At 35.5% G+C, this 18,474-nt stretch overlaps 3 protein-coding genes across 6 annotated transcripts in view; 1 reads left to right on the top strand and 2 right to left on the bottom strand.

Moving 5' to 3' along the window:
- Positions 1-4,827, bottom strand: cpa2 (carboxypeptidase A2 (pancreatic)). 3 transcript variants are annotated; one of them, XM_079809385.1, is made up of 12 exons: positions 4,804-4,827; positions 4,068-4,310; positions 3,913-3,994; positions 3,698-3,832; positions 3,472-3,570; positions 3,261-3,362; positions 3,066-3,167; positions 1,847-1,966; positions 1,665-1,761; positions 1,378-1,577; positions 1,202-1,286; positions 1-259 (listed from the first exon to the last, which is right to left on the bottom strand). In XM_079809385.1, the coding sequence occupies exons 2-12, from the start codon at positions 4,130-4,132 to the stop codon at positions 72-74; spliced, it is 1,275 nt and encodes a 424-aa protein (XP_079665511.1). In that variant the 5' UTR covers positions 4,133-4,310; positions 4,804-4,827; the 3' UTR covers positions 1-71. The 3 variants fall into 3 exon arrangements, with proteins under 3 accessions (XP_079665511.1, XP_079665510.1, XP_079665509.1); XM_079809384.1 differs by having other exon boundaries at positions 30-259; positions 4,068-4,395; positions 4,804-4,825; XM_079809383.1 differs by having other exon boundaries at positions 30-259; positions 4,068-4,815.
- atp6v1e1a (ATPase H+ transporting V1 subunit E1a) lies at positions 4,813-9,505 on the top strand. Its single transcript, XM_079809389.1, has 9 exons — positions 4,813-5,039; positions 5,625-5,690; positions 5,806-5,915; positions 5,994-6,060; positions 6,161-6,250; positions 8,394-8,462; positions 8,554-8,648; positions 8,729-8,816; positions 8,905-9,505. Exons 1-9 carry the CDS (start codon positions 5,007-5,009, stop codon positions 8,965-8,967), a joined length of 681 nt encoding a protein of 226 aa, XP_079665515.1. The 5' UTR covers positions 4,813-5,006; the 3' UTR covers positions 8,968-9,505.
- slc25a18 (solute carrier family 25 member 18) overlaps positions 9,471-18,474 on the bottom strand; it is a 19,907-nt gene continuing 10,903 nt past the window's right edge. For both annotated transcript variants that reach the window (XM_079809387.1, XM_079809388.1), the window contains exons 6-10: positions 17,536-17,651; positions 17,130-17,316; positions 15,337-15,506; positions 11,979-12,054; positions 9,471-11,856 (exon numbers count right to left, since the gene is read on the bottom strand). In XM_079809387.1, coding sequence (XP_079665513.1) covers positions 11,715-11,856; positions 11,979-12,054; positions 15,337-15,506; positions 17,130-17,316; positions 17,536-17,651 — 691 coding nt within the window. In that variant the 3' untranslated portion in view covers positions 9,471-11,714. The remainder of the gene's footprint in view (positions 11,857-11,978; positions 12,055-15,336; positions 15,507-17,129; positions 17,317-17,535; positions 17,652-18,474) is intronic.

Below are 18,474 nucleotides of genomic sequence, written 5' to 3' on the forward strand. Positions count from 1 at the left end.
ATATTTTCAAAAAATGACAAATTTAATTTCCAGCATATATCCTCTGGGACCTTTATTGAAGTACATTTTTCTCAATAAGGGTGATCACAAACATATTGCATAATGTATTTGAGAGCTAACCACGTTTCTCTTGCAGTGGAAACGATCTGGTCAGCGGGCAGGAGGAATCCGTATTCACCTTTGTCACGCAACTCAAAAGCGAAGGAATATTTGATGCCACGTTGGTAAGCCCAGTCAACACTTGCACCACTAGCTTGCTCTGTAACAAAACATGTAGGTCAAATGCATTTCTGATAATACTGATAGCACTTTTTCCACTCTTTTCAACTCTTCAGTCTTTTCTAACATGGATCTTGACACTTAAAGGGATAGTCCACCCAAAATTAAAAAAATGATTTACTCATTAAAAACCTGCATGCATTTCTTCTGCAAAACACAAAAGAAGGTATTTGGAAGAATGTTGGTGATCAAACAGTTTTGGTTCCCATTGACTTTAATTGTATGGACAAAAAAAAAAATACAACAGAAGTCATTGGGAACCGAAACCATTTGATTACCAACATTATTAAAAATATTACTTTTGCGTTGTGAAGAAAGAGATGCATTCAAATTTGTAATGACATGAGGGTGAGTAAATGAATAAATTTTCATTTTTGGGTGAACTATTCCTTATATCTCTCATATCATATGTCTCAAAAAAGAAATTACTCATTCTACTATAACAAACCTTAAAAAATGAAATACTGGTAGATTTACAAGCATTTTCTGAAGTATTTTGGGTATTATACAGAAATCCTAATTCCTTTACAAAACAAGAATGACAGAATTACTGTGTAGCATAGGCATTTCAGTGTGTTACAAGCATAAATCTCACATTTTGTGATATTATATTATTGTACGGTTATATTTTTTAACAAATTTTTAAAAAAGGGATGTAGATATAGTTTGAATGTGTTTGACTGCGAAAAGATGAATAATGAGTCATAATTATGATGATTATAAATCCTGTTGAATGAGGTACCTGAACAAAATATGTATTGTAATGTAAAACCTATGACAAAACTATGCATAGTTTAGTCAACAGACAAATGTGTACTACACTAGGTAATGAGAAATCCATGTAATCGATTATAAACAAACTGTGCAATGTAACAACATACTGTCTTAGTAAGTGGTTAAAATAGATCCGCAATCCACTTACCAATAGTGTGGAAGATACTTCCAACTTTAAAAACAGTGCCATGCCAAGAATTGAGGGCTCTGCTTGCCTGTGTCGCCACATCATGCTAGAATAGACACATAAAAATGTGTCACTGTGAGATCATGTAAAACAAACACGATTCAGAAGAAAAACAATTGTGGATGTAGCTTTCTTACCAGTTCAGGTTGGTGAGGAGCGTTTGTGCCGCTGTAGCCATAGGGATACATTAAGAGCTGAGAGTAAGCATGGAGGGTCATGAAGGATTTGAAGTTGCCGTGGCTCGTGATGAAGTCCGCAATGTTTTTCACTTCAATCTCGGATTGAGCAGAAGGACCACAGTAGTCTTCGGCACAGGGGTCATCGCTTGCTCCGGGACCTGGAGAAAATGTAGATACATTATAAAAGGCAAAGTCATTTGGATCCGTTTCAACAAGAGAAAACGACAGTATGAAGTTGAACGTACTGCCAAATTCAGCATCAAAGTTTCTGTTGAGGTCAACACCAGGGCAGTTGGGGTTAGAGGTCACAGACCGGCTCTTACGCCACAAACGGTGAAATGGCTGAGGTAATGTTAATTAGAAATGTCATTAAAAATGCTTCTAAACATGTATTTGTGCTTTACGCAACCAATGAATGACTGCTTACGCGGCCAGTGAGGTGGGAGAAGACATATCCATCAGGATTGGCCACAATCATCAGGAAAATATCCATTTGACTAAGGATACTGGGCACAGGGGCACGGTTTTCCTTAAAGTCTGTGGCAATCTAGAGAGTCAGAAGGATCAGATCACATATAGTATATAATATAATATAAATTGTAAATTGTAGCAATAGTAAATTGCTACTCTGTACCTGTTTGTGTCCACATTTCCCCAATATTTAAACATTAAACAAAACTAAAAATATTTTGCTTATTTTTATATGAATGCTGCTGCACATGAGCTCCCTTTGCAGAAATAAAAGATCTTGCTGAAAAGTTCATTGTTGATACACATACGAAAAAGAAACAAAGTAAAATAAAATTAAATATTTTGCTAAAAATATAATTGCTGCTGCACATACAAAATAAATAAATAAAAGATTTTGCTATAAAAATGGCATTGTTGCTGCACAAGCTCCATTTGCAGAAAATAAAAAGTAATCAAATAAAATTAAAGATCTTGCTAAAGTTAAATGCTGCTGCATTTACAAAATAAAAAAATAAAATACATAAAATAAAACATCTTTCTTAAAATGTAATTGCTACAAAATAAAAATAATAATACAATAAAATAGATCTTGTTAAAAGCACATATAAAATTGCACATATAAAATTAAATAAAGTAAAACAAAATATTATATCTTGCTAAAAAGTTAATTGCTACTGCACATACAAAAAAAAGATAAAAGATTTTGCTAAAAAAAAAAACATTGCTGCTGCACAAGCTCCATTTGCAGAAAATAAAAAGTAATAAAATATCTTGCTGAAAAGTTCTTTGCTGCTGCACATACAAAATTTAAAAAAATTATCAAATAAAAGATTTGCAGAAAATAAAAAATATTAAATTAAAGATCTTGCTGAAAAGTGAATTGCTGCTGCATTTACAAAATAAAAATAATAATACAATAAAATAGATCTTGTTAAAAAGAATATCCAAGCATCCATTTTATCAAAGGGAGCTCATGTGCAATGTCAAGTGAAGTTAAAAAAAAAAATCTAAATGTGCTGGCAGATATCGTCTTTCCTGACAGGAAAGACAAGTAGTCTCACATTCTTATATTTACCACAATAGTTTAATGGAACAAGGAAATCGCTTTGAATGTACCATGACAAACAGACTCAAGCCAAACACTAAATGTGTAATTCTAACGCAAACTCACTCACCCTGTCAGCGATCCACACTCCTGAGGCATGAGAAACCCACTCTCTGGCATGGATTCCAGCATCAATCCAGATTGCAGGCTTTTTCTCTCCACCAGTGCTGAACTGGATGCATTGAAAATACATAACAAATCAAATAAATGATGTAGATAATATATCAGTCTGTAACCTGTGTTTATGATCACATAATATGTCTACCTTCAGGGCATACATGGGACGGTTCTCATAGGAGCTGCCAATCTTCACTTTAGAGATCAGGTTAGGCTGACTTGCAACAAGGGTGTCCATAAAACTGTAAATCTGAAGTGAATAAAAACATTGACAATTTTTGTTTAGGTATGAAATGCATGATAATGTATACAAATATGGTTGTGCATGCCTTTTTCTTAAAGCCAGCACTTGTACTTACAGTCTCCAGGTCGTGATAAGCTGCAAAGTTGAAGCTCTTGGTCTTGCGTTCCATCTTTGCATTACTAACCATCTCTGCTCTCTCCCTGTCCAAAAGTTCCTGAGACACAGTAAAAACTTGTGTATTACAATTACTTTAATGAAAATAATACTAATCAAGACTTCCGTAACTATTGGAATTTACAAGACTAACAATGTCATTTTTTAGATTTTTGTAAATAACTCACCTGCACATTGTTGATCATGACAGTGAAATGGATGTTGTTTTCCCTGAGGAAGTCTTTGACGGCGTACAGACTGGTGTGAGGCACACGGATGTCAACAGGCCTTTCAATAGAGAAGCCATGGGTCCAGAAATCCAACTATAGGGTCACATAATATACATTTCTCAATATTGGTGTTCAATTGAAAACTGAAATATGCAGCTATACAACTGTCATACCTCTGAATGCACATCCTCTTCCAGCTCTTTCAAAGCTTCAATGTGGTCTTCAGATTCTACATGGATTCTGAGAACTTGGTCTCTATCAAGAATAAAAAAAGATAATTAGGATATTTTGAACTAGAAACAACATGGCAATACGTATCTGAACTTACCCATTAAAGATCTCCTCGCAGTGAACTGCGGCCAGGAGCGCAAAGACAGCTAGATAGAGTCTCATGTTCCCTGGGAATGATCTCTACTGATCTCTCTATCATGAATTGCTGCTCTTATACACTCAGAGACACATGTTGAGTTCTCAGTAATATCAGTGCTGATGCAGGTTAATATGCCTTGTATCACCCACTTTTGAGTGTGTGTCTGTTCCCAGGTGCGCATTGCTTTGTGTTTCTCAGTGACTCCAAAATTAAAAATAAGTGGAAAAGTTTCAACTCACATGAAATCCACTGTGTAATGCAAGATACACAGTTTTGAGAGTCAGAGCTGCTCATGTTGAGAATGAGAAATTATCTGTTAAATTGTGTTCAAATACCAATTCCTAGTCTCAAAGTTTTATATTTTGCAGTTGGGTTTTGATTGCTACAATACATATCATACAATTTAAATGTTAAATTAGCCTATAAGAAGTCATGCCCAACTTTATGTCTATAGGAAAAGAGGTACTATGAGATACAGCAAACATGCATGTGGCCAAACAGGTTTTTCTATCGAAAAAACAAAACAAAACTTTATATAATAACATTGGTCCTGGGCATTTAATGTGACTAAAGATAGTTTGTTTTTTTACAATTATAATATTTTCAGTAATTAACTATCTGTGCACGAAATTAATCACTTTAAATGTGTTAAGTTTCCCACAAACAAGAAAGTGAAAAATAGGCGTAGTCTTACCTCGGACGTGACGATTCAAATCACATGACGCCTTCATCCTTGTCAGCTGACGTTTTGCGGAACTGTAGTTTAGTGCTGCTGCATATTTCACTACATCTAAAGTAGTTTATAGTTTAGATTAATAGTTCCAAAGTTAGTTATTCAATCGTTCCCGTGATAAATTCTTCTTCAGATCAAAGTCAGTGCCTTAAAAACTTAAAAACATGGCGCTCAGCGATGCCGCGGTACAGAAACAGGTGAGAAAACCATTTAACTAGATTATACTAGTTTTAGAAGTTATATTTTTAAATTAACTATTCTATTTAACATCAGGTAAGTATAGAAATCAAAAGGAACACTGCAGGCACTAATCCCGTGGTTTTGAGCTGATATTCAGTCGTATTATTGTCGTAAACAAATATTTTGAATTTATTTATTGTCTTTTGTATTTCATGATTAAGTTTTCTAAAGTGTTTTGAAATATGCCTGTAAATACAACGAATTTTTATTTTATCTTGTACTCGTAGCTAGACATGTTTCACTTTGAGGAGAGCAAATGCACTTTCTCAACTGTAGATTTTATTAATTAATATTCTGTGAGTGTTTAATGCTGTGAATTGTAATGCCAAAAGGGGAAATCTGTCCTTCAGCTGTCCAACACAGCTCCATGGACTTTCCCAGCACTGATTCAAGTTCAACATTTCTTTCAGTCTCGTTTCCCCATCAGTTTCTACCCTCCTCTTCCTTTAGTTCATTGCATCAGTGGTGCTTGGTAATTCTTACATTGTAATTTAGCCTTGCTTTGCTCTTTTATTGACACTGATCTCATTGCATCTCTCCAGATCAAACACATGATGGCCTTCATTGAGCAGGAAGCCAATGAGAAGGCAGAAGAAATTGATGCAAAGGTAACACAAATGATTCGCATCAGTGCATAGATATGTCAAATTTGTCTAGAGCATTATATCATGTATCGACATTCCTTAAGTATCTGCTTTAAGTCATGTGTATTGCGGTTTGCAGGCAGAAGAAGAGTTTAATATCGAAAAGGGACGACTGGTACAGACTCAAAGGTTGAAGATAATGGAGTACTATGAGAAGAAAGAGAAACAGATTGAACAACAGAAGAAAATGTGAGTTTAAGTTCTTTAAATGTGTAACATTGAGTCCATTAATGGCATACTTAATAATGTGTCCATTAAAATCCACAGCCAGATGTCGAATTTGTTGAACCAGGCAAGACTGAAGGTGCTCAAAGCCCGTGATGACATGATTAAGGTATGATGATGATGTGATTTTCACATTTATATAGTCTATACTTTTATAGAGTTACAAGAAATCCATCTCTTCTTCATCTTCCTTGTGTGATTCTTTGCAGGATCTCCTAAACGATGCACGGCAACGGTTGGCCAACATTGCCAAAGACCCAAATCAGTACCCAAAACTGCTGGAGGGGCTGGTGTTACAGGTCAGCTATGGTCCAGTTAGCAATGCTAGCTTTTTTTTATAATAGTTTTTAAAATACATTCTAACGGTCATATCACACCTTTTTTTTTTTGTATTATTATTCTTATTATTTCTGCGCTACTGAGAGAAACTGTTGGGTGTTGTTGATAGTCAGTTGTCAGATTTTGTATGGGTAATAGACTGAAGATGTATTTATTTAATAGCAAACTGTATATATAAATCAAGAAGCAAGTAATAGATAAATAATATATAGGTTTCATTATAGATTAATTGATTCTTGATTTATTAATTTGTTTTATTAGTTTACGGGGTTTGAGCAGCTTAAAGGTGAACTATGTAGGATTTTTGCAGTAAAACATCCAGAAACCACTAGGCCAGTGTTATATATTTTGTTCAGTTGAGTTCTTAGAATATCCCAAATGTGTTCAACTATTTGTAAATCGTGAGAAAATTGCTATTTTAACCAAGGAGCCGGGACGTGTGAGCTATGCGTGTGAGGGAGTCGCCTGTCGATTGCGTCATATCTGCGTCACCCTCGGTCTCCGGTTTTATTCAGTGAAACACTTTACTCTCACTGCAGTGTGAAAAAGTGTCATAGCAGCCGCCGAGCGAACGTCATAACTTCCTTTTCAACACACTCAGATATATCTAATACGATAAACAGAGCTGCGTTACCTCACACTCAGCACTGGAGAAGAGGAAGTGCCGCCGGCAACCGTGTCATAATAAAAGTCCCGCCAGCGACTATGCCATAATAACAGTCCCGCTCTTCAATCGCTCCTGCAGCCTAGATCAGCTCCACAACACTCGCTCCTGCTCTGCTTCAGACTACAGTAATGTTAATAATCGCATCCATGAACATGATTTCTGCCCGAGTCCTATCCTGACTGTTTCCCACCGGCTGTGAGGTGAAGATCACATGTCCCGAGATTCTGCGCTCAAACGTGGCGTCATCAAACTACGCCTTTGTTTTGAACAGGCGACCTCTAGTGGACGGAAAAGTTACATAGTGTAGCTTTAAGTCTTGCCTGGTACTCATTTATTATTTTAATAATAAATTAATAATTTTGTATTTTCATATATCATATGTCAGGGTCTGATTTGGGTCTATTATTGTTTTATTAGTTTACGGGGTTTGAGCACCTTAAGTCATGCCTGGTACTCATTTATTATTTTAATAATAAATTAATAATTTTGTATTATAATATATCATATGTCAGGGTCTGATTTGGGGCAATTATTATTAACTAAAACTATTTTTTTTTAAAAAATACTTAAAATAAACATTTATTTAAGTAAACTTGAAAACTTTAGTTATAACCTCAAGTAGTTAAGGCAACATGTCTCATTTTCATTTGGAAAATAACTAACTATATCAACTAAAACTTAATTAACTATATAGACATTTTGACAAACACAAAACAAAATTGCTACAACTTTAAATTGAAAACAGAAAATATAAATAATATAATCAAATTCAAAATATTAGCAAAAACTAGTATATAAATGATACTAACTATTACTGTTTCAATGTTAAGTCTATTATGCTCAACAAGCCTGCATTTATTTAATAAAAAAACTAATATTGTTAAAATTTAAAATAATAGTTTAATGGTTTTCTATTTTAATATACTTTAAAATGTAATTTATTCATGTGAATTTACCTGAATTTTCAGCATCATTACTCCAGTCTTCAGTGTCACATGATTCTTCAGAAATCATTCCAATATACTGATTTATTATCAATTTGAAACAGTTGCCGCTTAATATTTTTTTTTATAACCCGTCAAAACTTTTTCAGGATTCGTTGATGAATAAAAAGTTTAAAAAGAATAGCATTTATTTAAAATAGAAATCTTTTGTAACAAATACACTACTGTTCAAAAGTTTGGGGTCAGTCATTTTATTTTTTTAAATAAATTAATACTTTTATTCAGCAAGGATATGTTAAATTGATAAAAAGTGATAATAAAGATTTACTTTGTTACAAAAGATTTCTATTTTGAATTGCTGTTCTTTTTTTAAAAAACTTTTTATTCATCAAAGAATCCTGAAAAAAGTATCACAGGTTCCAAAAAAAATAAAAAGCATATTTATTTAATATTTTTGTTTATTTTTATTAACTTTTCTTTTTGCTTCGGCAGGGATTTTATCAGCTGCTGGAGCCCAAGGTTATAATCCGGTGCAGAAAGGAAGATGTAGCGATGGTGCAGGTGAGCTCTATTCCCTGTCAATCCATTTACATAATATTTTAACACTGTGCATATCAGCTATACAAACCGCTGATATACCTGTTTATTCTAGGCAGCCGTTCAGAAAAACATCCCCATCTACAAAAAGGCTGTAAAGAATAATATTGAGGTGGGCATCGACGAAAACAGCTTCCTGTCCCCTGACATGTAAGATCACTTCTACACTCATTTTGTTAGAAAATGTATATATTCTCAAAATGTTCATTGTTCATGCTTGGCATCATCAGTTCAGGAGGTGTTGAAGTTTATAACGCTAATGGCAAGATCAAGGTGTCCAACACACTGGAAAGCAGACTAGAACTACTAGCGGAACAGGTAGAGAAAACAATCACATTTTGCAACCGGAATAAACAGCTTGTATTTGTGAACATCCTCCTCATATTATTTATTTCTGCTTTCACAGATGATGCCTGAGATCAGAGTGACTCTGTTTGGTGTCAACCCAAACCGCAGGTTTATGGATTAGTGGACTGTTATTAACACACTTTAATGGTAGTTGGTCAAATTCAGAAAACACGTTAAAGTGATGATGAGGTCTGATGGGAAGTTTTATCTTTTTAAGGTCACTGGATTTTCTGAAGTGAAAAACTATTGTTGTTGATTGATCATATTACAGCAATTTGTCATGCTCTCTATCTTGTAAGTTTTTGAAAATGAAAGGCTCATAATATGTGCTTGTGTTACCTTATACCTCTCCTTTGAGTGTTTATTTAGTGCTTTCTGTTTAAATATCATGTCACCGGTAGGGAAAGTGGACACCTGACATCTTATCTCAAGCTGTTTGAACAAAGAGCTATAAGCACTCAGGAATTTGCATTGTTATTGCCTTGAATGTTGTTAGCTAAACTAGCAGCCTAACAGGTTTTCCCTGGAAAAGGGAAATCCTTATTTAATGTCTTAAAAACATGGATGCCTCTGTGGTTTTCTGTGTATTTTCATTTGTAGTGCAATTGCATAATACTACAGATAAATAAATCAAATATATTTTATTTGTATTCTGAAGCATTTCTGTGCCCATTACATTATAAACAAAGCATTGCTTATTGGTTACACTTTATCCACCGTACAGGAAAGAAATCAAGTTGTACTTGATCTGACAGAGGCTTACAGATAATGCTACATATACCTCAAACATTAAAAACACGCTGCCCTCTTGTGGAAATCAAACATATGAGATGCAAATTAGCATCAGTTGTGAAGCACAAACAATGTTTTGCATAATCAAATTACTCCAGACCATGTTTTTAAAAAGACTTTAAAATAGAACAGATTTAATAAGCAGAGACGCATATATCAGTCTTGCATATTTAAAATGTAAAGATTGCTTATCAAAATTATTTAGTAAAACTTTGTCAAAAATCATGTAATGCCTTCCAAGGAATAAGCCTCTCTATACTTCCTTGTATTATTATAATACTGTATTTTAGATCTTTTATTTTTCTGCTATTTTTACAGAAGTGCACTCAAAATGAAACTATTCAAGACCTAATTTCTGTTTTGTTTTTTTAACTTAATGTGAAAAATATATATACTTTTAAATACACTATATTGCCAAAAGTTTTAGGGACACCTGCCTTTACATGCACAGGAACTTTAATGACCATTTGCAGCTATAACAGCTTCAACTCTTCTGGGAAGGCTTTCCACAAGGTTTAGGAGTGTGTTTATAGGAAGTTTTGAACATTCTTCTAGAAGTGCATTTGTGAGGTCAGGCACTAATGTTGGACTAGAAGGCCTGGCCAGTCTCCGCTCTAATTCATCCCAAAGGTGTTCTATCGGGTTGAGGTCAGGACTCTGTGCAGGCCAGTCAAGTTCCTCTACATTAAACTCACTCATCCATGTCTTTATGAACCTTGCTTTGTGCACTGGTGCAGTCATGTTGGAACTAGAAGGGGCCATCCCACAAGCTGTTCCCACAAAGTTGGGAGCATGAAATTGTCCAAAATGTCCTTGTATGCTGAAGCATTAAGAGTTCCTTTCACTGGAACTAAGGGGCCAAGCCCAACCCCTGAAAAACAACCCCACACCATAATCTGCAGAAAGTTGGCGACTTCTGCACACTGTGCGCCTCAGCATGCGCTGACCCCGCTCTGATTTTACATGGCTTACCACATCGTGGCTGAGTCGCTGTTGTTCCCAATTGCTTCCACATTTCTTATAATACCACTAACAGTTGACCGTGGAATATTTAGTAGTGAGGAAATGTACGAATGGACTTATTGCACAGGTGGCAACCTATCACTGTACCAAGCTTGAATTCACTGAGCTCCTGAGAGCAACCCATTCTTTCACAAATGTTTGTAGAAGCGTCTGCATGCCTAGGGGCTTGATTTTATACACCTATGGCCATAGAAGTGAACACCTGAATTCAATGATTTGGGGGGGTGTCCCAATACTTGGCAATATAATATATTATATATATATAGCCACTGGTCATTTATATTACGTTTTGTTATTTCTTTTTAGTGAAAAACTTGAGTGGCAAGGATAAGGCTTTGTGCATTTTAATTTATTGCGCACTCAACAAAATCATTTAAAGAAGCATTAAAAAATATCAAACCGACATTATATAGCCTACAAGGAATTTTGTCCCGCAGAGGAACATGTAACAGGAAGACAAGGCCTCCACAGCGAAGCCCAGCAGTCTCTTCAGATATAGAGACTGAGATTTACTGAGACGAGAATTAAAACAGCAACCAGATTAAGTCAGCAGACCCTGCACACTCTATTTTTTTGCTGTTTAAAGGGGTTGGAATTGGCGGTAGAGAGCCAAAACATAAATTTGGAAGATCTGGATCCATTTCAACTTTAATTTAAGTCTCCTATAAATCTAAATACACACTGACCCTGTTCACAACAGATCAATCAACCGTGAATCATGTTGGTTTAAAACTGATTGTAACTATGGGCTTTAAAGACATAAAAATAACCCTTCCAGGACGCTGTCTTACAAAAAGAACCCTGTTCGCTGTTTTTTAGGTACTAGGTTAGTGTGCAATATAGGCTTTTATGTTAGCATTACACAACCCTCCTTTGTTCTTCCGAAGTGTCTGAACCTCCTTTGGTTGGGTACGTGAATTTCTCTCTCCGTCTTTACCTTGTCGCAAATAAAGACAGAGACCTTCTTATTTTCATTGTCGCAACTTCCTTCATCTCTTGGCCCTTGTAGAAACAGTAATGCTTGTATGATGATTGAGTTGACATCACCTGCCGCTATCCCAGCAGGCCCAGCACGTGCTCGCCAATGCCCAGGAAGTACACGCCCTGAGCAATGCCGAAGAGCGGAGCGATGACCAAAGCACGACACGCTGCTCCCTTGAGAAACGCGGCTGGTCCCTCTCGTTTTAAAATGCGTCTGTGAAAATTAAGAAAGTATGAATGCCATATACTGTAAATATCATGATACATGAATATGGTAATTATTTAGTACCATATAGCACACAATAAGAAGTCAATACATGCAAATAAAAAGCTTACTGTGTGCAGTCAATGATGCCTCTATAAGAGTCTTCTCCCTCTCCCTTCTGTAAGGTCTGTATGCGGGTCTTTATGACTGAAAATGATAAGCATTAATCAACATTAAAAGCAGATAAGGTTGGATATAGCCTACGCCTTGTGCTGAAAGTGCAAATTAATTTTCATTTCTCAGATCTGGTTTCCCAAACGCAGGTTATACAGCTAGTTCAGTAGTACTAGTTAGTCTGACTCATTTCCATGAATTGACTCTTCAAACTGTTCTTTTCAAAAACATTTCAGCGATTCTTTTAAGTCATGTGATCCCTGACATACTACATTCTCTATAACAATAAACAACATATTTAAGGTTTAATTATTCTCAAATACCGTGCTAATTGTTTGTTCATGCTATTTTTAATATGAGGAATAAAAGGAAAACATTCTCTGAAACACAATAAATCCACAAGTAGAATATCTTGATCATGTTTTATTAGTAAATGTGTTTAGTATAATTTCATGTCTTCCAGTTAAGTTTTTTCCCACATAATTCACTTCATAAAATCATTTAAATATAAGTCTACACTGAACAATGCTAATCCATTCCAAAAAAAAATTTCATTTAAACCTGTGATTTTTTTAAAATATTTTTAATTAAAAAATTTTTATAAAATGCTATTGTTGACTCAATAACTTTATAAAGCGACGATAATAGTTTTTGTGCGCAAAAAAAACCTAAATAACGACTTAAATAGTGATGACCGATTTCAAAATAATGAATCATGACTCGGATCGCGTGTCAAACCGCCAAACTGCTGAAATCACGTGACTTTGGCGATTCAAATCCCTGAATCTACTCACTGATTCATAACGCTTCAAAGCTTCATGATGCATTATTTTGAAATCGGTCATCACTATAGAAGTCGTTATTTAGGGTTTTTTTCCGCACAAAAACTATTCTCGACGCTTCATAAAGTTATTGTAGAACCACTGTAGTGAGATGGACTTTGTAACGACGTCTTTAGTACCCTTTATGGGTCCTGAGAGTGTAAAGTGCATTGTGCCAATGGAGGCCTTTCTGAGCCATCGGATTTCAACTAAAATATCTTCATTTGTGTTTCTGAAGATGAACCGAGGTCTTACGGGTGTCGAACGACGAGGGTAAGTAATTAATGACAGAATTTTCATTTTTAGGTGAACTAACCCTTTAAAATCAGCGTCTGTGTCCTTGTTGTAACATTTTATATGCTTTTATATATGCATTTCTAAAGTTATATGTGTATAATAATGAATTAATGAAAAACTAGGTTATAGGTTTCCAATGAGTCTTTTTGTAATGTTGCAGAGAGTACTGCCAAATCTTCAGACAGAGACACTGCAGTGGCTGGCAGTGTTTCCACTGGTCAAATAATCCTTTTGTCCCCTTTACTGCTGGGAACAAAATAAATATATAGCTATAAACAAAAAGCTTTCTGAATAGAACTTGAAAGCAAACTTAACAGACTTTCTTCAAAGCAAATGAAATGTTTCAGTACACATCACACAGGGTTCAATAATTAATCATTTAGATACAAAAGACTCATTCTGTGCTTTTCTGAAATACTGGGAGTAAGCTAGTAGGCAACAGTTTGGCAAAAATGTAACCATAATTCATCACGAAACAAAAAGGCTTATTAGTATGAACTATTTCTGGGATCTGTATTTATTAAAGACGATTCCTTTAAATAACCTTCAGTATTAGAAGTAATAAGTATTTATTCGAAAAACTACTATTTTTGTTAAGAAATGTAAAACAATTTGAGTACTTGCACAAATTATTACATAAGTACAAAAATAAATGTACCAGTGGCGTCGGCAAGTGGATGATGGGTGGGCCTCATTCGCATTACCCCTTAATTTGGAAGAAAATCCCAAAATCTGATTGAAGCAACACAGCTAAAAGTATGTCATATGTTGGACCTTTTATTGTCTATTGTATTTTAATATAGTCTACTTCTACATGTTGATGCCTTCTCAAGCCCCAGTACGAGCTGTGTTTGTGATTGAGAATCGCAGAAACGAAATACTTCACCTGTAAGCACTAAACTCTGTGTGATCAAGTGTGAGCGGCTGCAACGTGAAAAAATTGAAAACAAAAACAAAGCAGGAGAGAGTCCTGATAACTATATCACAAAGAGAAATCCCAATGTCTGAGTCATGGATCAACAATCTGCCATTGCTAATACAGTACATGTGGCTTATGTACATTTCAAAAAACCACTTGCTCACAAATATTACATGCAAATATTGCATAGCCATGCCACCACGGGCCAGACTAAAAACTAAAAACCTACCCACAGCTTACTTTGTATGGCTGATGTTTGTTCTAAACAAGTCGGAGTTGGCTGGGTTTTGAATTGAAGATGTTGATAAAATCATCATAATCCTAATTATCTGTTAGTTCACTTTTAAATGACAAAAGTGTTATGGCGTCCTGTCATCTTTGTCAAGACGTGTTTCTTTCTTAAATGTGTCATAAATGTATACATTTATAACAAACTACAGTCTACTGGTGTGACGTAAATGAAGAGACAAATTAGCATATTTGTATTAATATTAGAATAGAGTTCTAATGCATGACAAAATAAATCATATTTAAAATAATTATTGAAGAATTGTTAAACGTTAGAAAAAAAATAAAATTATACATATATATATACAAATATGTTTGTTGACTTGAGAACTGCTCTGGCCAGCTGTAAAAAAAATAGTATGATCAATATGATTACTTTAACTCATCAAAATAAGTTGAGCAATTTTTATACAAGTCAGTTAAATATAATTTAAGTTGAAATTACTTATACAGCCAAGTTCATTGTACTTAAAAATGTAAGGCAGTCATTTTTTATAGGGAGGATCGCCTTTTAAACGTTAGTTAACAGTTAGGTAAATGTTTTTGCCCTTTAAATCAGCGTCTGTGTCCTTGCTGTAACATATTGTATTTTTATACAAAAACAAATTAGTGCTGTCAAATCGATTAATCGCGATTAATCGCATCCAAAATAAAAGTTTGTGTTTACATAATATGTTTGTGTACTGTGTATAATTATGTATATATAAATACCCACACATACATGTATACATTTAATTAAAAACATATATATTTATATATAAAATATTTATATATAATATAAATTATATAAATACAGTATATACATGCAAATATTTCATATGTATGTAAACACAAACTTTTATTTTGGATGCGATCAATGGTGATAAATCAATTTGACAGCACATTATATATATATTGAAATAGGATGGGAATGGGACATTTATCTGCATGCATGTCAAAAGGAGAGAGAGCAAATTGTGTTCCTCTACTCCTCTCTTGCCTGCATCTCACCGTCCAGGGGAGTGACAGCTACTGCCGCCACTGAGCCGGCTGTGCAACCTGCCACGAAAGACTGCAGGAAGGGGGCCCGGCCCTGGGGGTTGCTATGGCGATCCTCAGTGCGGCCCACAGCGTTGAGGTTGGCGAACAGCGGGAAGTAGATCATGGAGAACGGAACGTCCCTAAACAGAGAAAGAACATAGAGCTGTAGAATGTAGACATAGCTGCAGGACGTTATTGATCGTTATCGATCGCTGTGTCTGATTGGTTTTAGTCTGTAAATGTGAAACAGTGAATTTAGAAATATGATTTAGGCCGTGTAGGCCGTAGATGAGAGACAACAGATTGAGATAGATCGAGCTCTCATTAGAATTCCATTAAGAAGAGAATTCCGCCTACGGTTAATTAGAAGCTATGAATAACAGATCAGAACTGACAGCTGGCAGGTTACATCAGTTCAGCTGGGATTACATCACTGACCGCAGGGAGCCTGCAGGGGGAGGGGCGGTTTGGATAGGTGAGTGGGTTTATTTGTGTGGGCGGTGGTAAAGGTGAAAGGTCACCGTGACGCCTATCCATCTTTTTGTCCTGAAACAGTGCATGTGTTTGCAGAGAGAGCAATCACTTAAGTTAGTTAAGACAGCACGTCACTGAAGGTTTGCAAAAGATCTGGATGTTGATTGGCTAACATAGCTTTGTTATTTGACTTAAAGGGATAGTTCACCAATTCATTCAAATTCTGTTATTATTAATGACAGTGGCATGTTGTTCCAATCCCATATGACTTTCTTTCTTAACATAAAAGCTGAATTTTAAAAGAATTTCCAGGCTTCTTTTACAATATGAAAGTGAATAAGGATCGAAGCCCTCAAAAATAATTTTGCCTTTTATGCCTTTATTCCAAGTCATAGTATAGAATTGTTTGATGAGGAAACCAAAATGTAGGTCATTACTCAATTAAAATCTTGAATAGTGATGAATGAATTAAGGCCTATTCACACCAAGGACGACAACTATAAACTATACATTTTTAATAATCAATCTTATTCTATGAGAATAGAATTATATAATTGGAATCACTTTCAGAACAATTTTTCCAGCTGATAAATGATAACATAGACAGCCAATCAGAATCCATCCTGCTTTAAAGAGCTTAAGCATTTAAAGTGACAGACAACACACAACTATATTGGTGTGGTAGACGCTAATATAGCTATCTTTATAGTTATTGTTTATGGTATGAACAGGCTTTTAAAGTCGCCATGAAATCAAAATTGTCCATTTTTATTTGGTTATGGAATATTGTATGATGTGAATTTAAAAAAAGATTACACTAAACATCATGCACATCATTATAAATAATGATAATTTATTGTAATTGTAATTTTAAACTACAAACCAATCAGTTTACAATGGACAAAATTAAGTCCCGCCCTACTGGTTTCACTTGAATATACGTCACAATATGGAAGAAGTTATGATACACTTGCTATAAACTGCCAACTTTAATTGTTATTTTTAGTCTGATCTGTTCAATTTTGTTGATCCGGTTTATAAAACCAATCTGAATGATTTATGCACAAATCAGACTGATTTAATTCTTAAATTCTCACTTATTTAGTGATCCAGTCATAGTGGTCAATAGTGGGAAAGATTATAATGAATGACAACTTAGACTGTGGTCTGTTAATCAAGTGATGATGATTTGTATGACTTCAGAAGGAGCACTTGAGTCATATGGACCACCTTTTTAATATTCTTTATAGACCATATTCCTATAGGTTATACTGCTGATTGTGTCTTACCTCATCAGTGTAGCACCTGCACCCTTATAAAGACCCCTGAGACCTCGGGTCTTGAGTAGGTCCAGGGTGATACGAGTTGCTGAGGGTCGAGGATTGGCATTGGTTGCTGGCTGGGCTGCCGGAGAGGCAACCAATGAGGGAGTTGGACCAGCAGCAGGGGCAGAGGTAGTGACAGTCCTCTGAGCAGCTTGTAAAGACAAAAATCGACCGGTTACAACTCATATCTTCAACGTCATCTTTATTTTTTTATCCTGTAGTGTTAAACAGAAACTGATATTCGGTCAACACCATTCTACTCAAACAGCTTCTATTATTTCTGGCTAACCTTTGTACTTAGTAAGGCATCCTAAGATAGAGACCTACATACCTCGGATGACACTCATGGGAGCATAATAAACACACTTACCCAACCTGCCAGCATCCTGCAGTTGTATTTTTAGCATTTCCATGGGGGTGGTGACTACCACCTGACAGGTTCCGGCCCCACAGCCAGAAAGGATTTCCCCCCACAGAGGTAATTTTCTACGGGTGACAGATACAATGACAGGTGGGGCAAATGAGATCGTTATTGCATTTACCGAGGAAATAATTGGTCAAATTAGTCAATACCTCTGTGGAATAGTTTACAGAAAATGTTTTCTTTTATGTAAATACTGTATTCAAATGTAAAATGTGTTGTTAGGGTTGGGATAAGGTCTTCTTCGGAAACGATTTGATTAAAACAAAATACCGGACGTTCTGTTAATGGTTCTTCTCACCCACACATTTTTCTGCCAATGTCGACTGAATACCATAGTAAAATACTGACAGAGTTGCCTACGCTGCTTTCCTTACATCGCTACTGAATTCACAGCACACAACAGACAGCGTGACCAGAAAAGTCAGATTACAGAATGAATCTAATGAGTCGGTTCTTTTCAGTGAATCAGAATGTAACGAATTCCACTGATGGCAAGTTTGAAGATGAACCCAAGTGCAGTTTAAGATGAACAGATGCAAAATGAACAAAGACTTGACCTTAACTTGACTTGACTTAAGAACTACCAACAGTTTGTTGTTACAGGGAACACACATGCAAGAACAACGAACGACCGACCGACCGTTCAGGTACGGCCTCCGTGGACTGGAGATATTCGAAGTTTGAGCGCACACGAGTAAAATCTGAGTGAGAGCAGAGCCATATTTGAAAGCACGCGTCCAGTAAGTTTTGTGCTAGAATGAAAGAAATCCACCTGCTAGCGGTGAGATTAGTTACATGGATGCACTCTCGCATTACAATAATGTACTCTTGACATTTAACACCATAGAAACGGCCTCATATGAACTATAAAGCAAGAAGAAAGTC

Source organism: Gobio gobio (assembly GCF_949357685.1).
Source record: "Gobio gobio genome assembly, chromosome: 25".
Taxonomy (NCBI): domain Eukaryota; kingdom Metazoa; phylum Chordata; class Actinopteri; order Cypriniformes; family Gobionidae; genus Gobio; species Gobio gobio.

Excerpts from the sequence above, each read along its gene's own strand:
- cpa2 (XM_079809385.1), bottom strand. The coding sequence starts at position 4,132 with ATGAGACTCTATCTAGCTGTCTTTGCGCTCCTGGCCGCAGTTCACTGC. Across the intron at positions 3,363-3,471 it reads CTTATCACGACCTGGAGACT|ATTTACAGTTTTATGGACAC; the intron begins GTAAGTACAAGT and ends TATTCACTTCAG. Across the intron at positions 1,578-1,664 it reads CTTTGATGCTGAATTTGGCA|GTCCCGGAGCAAGCGATGAC; the intron begins GTACGTTCAACT and ends CATTTTCTCCAG.
- atp6v1e1a (XM_079809389.1), top strand. The coding sequence starts at position 5,007 with ATGGCGCTCAGCGATGCCGCGGTACAGAAACAG. Across the intron at positions 6,061-6,160 it reads CCCGTGATGACATGATTAAG|GATCTCCTAAACGATGCACG; the intron begins GTATGATGATGA and ends GATTCTTTGCAG. Across the intron at positions 8,463-8,553 it reads AAGATGTAGCGATGGTGCAG|GCAGCCGTTCAGAAAAACAT; the intron begins GTGAGCTCTATT and ends TGTTTATTCTAG.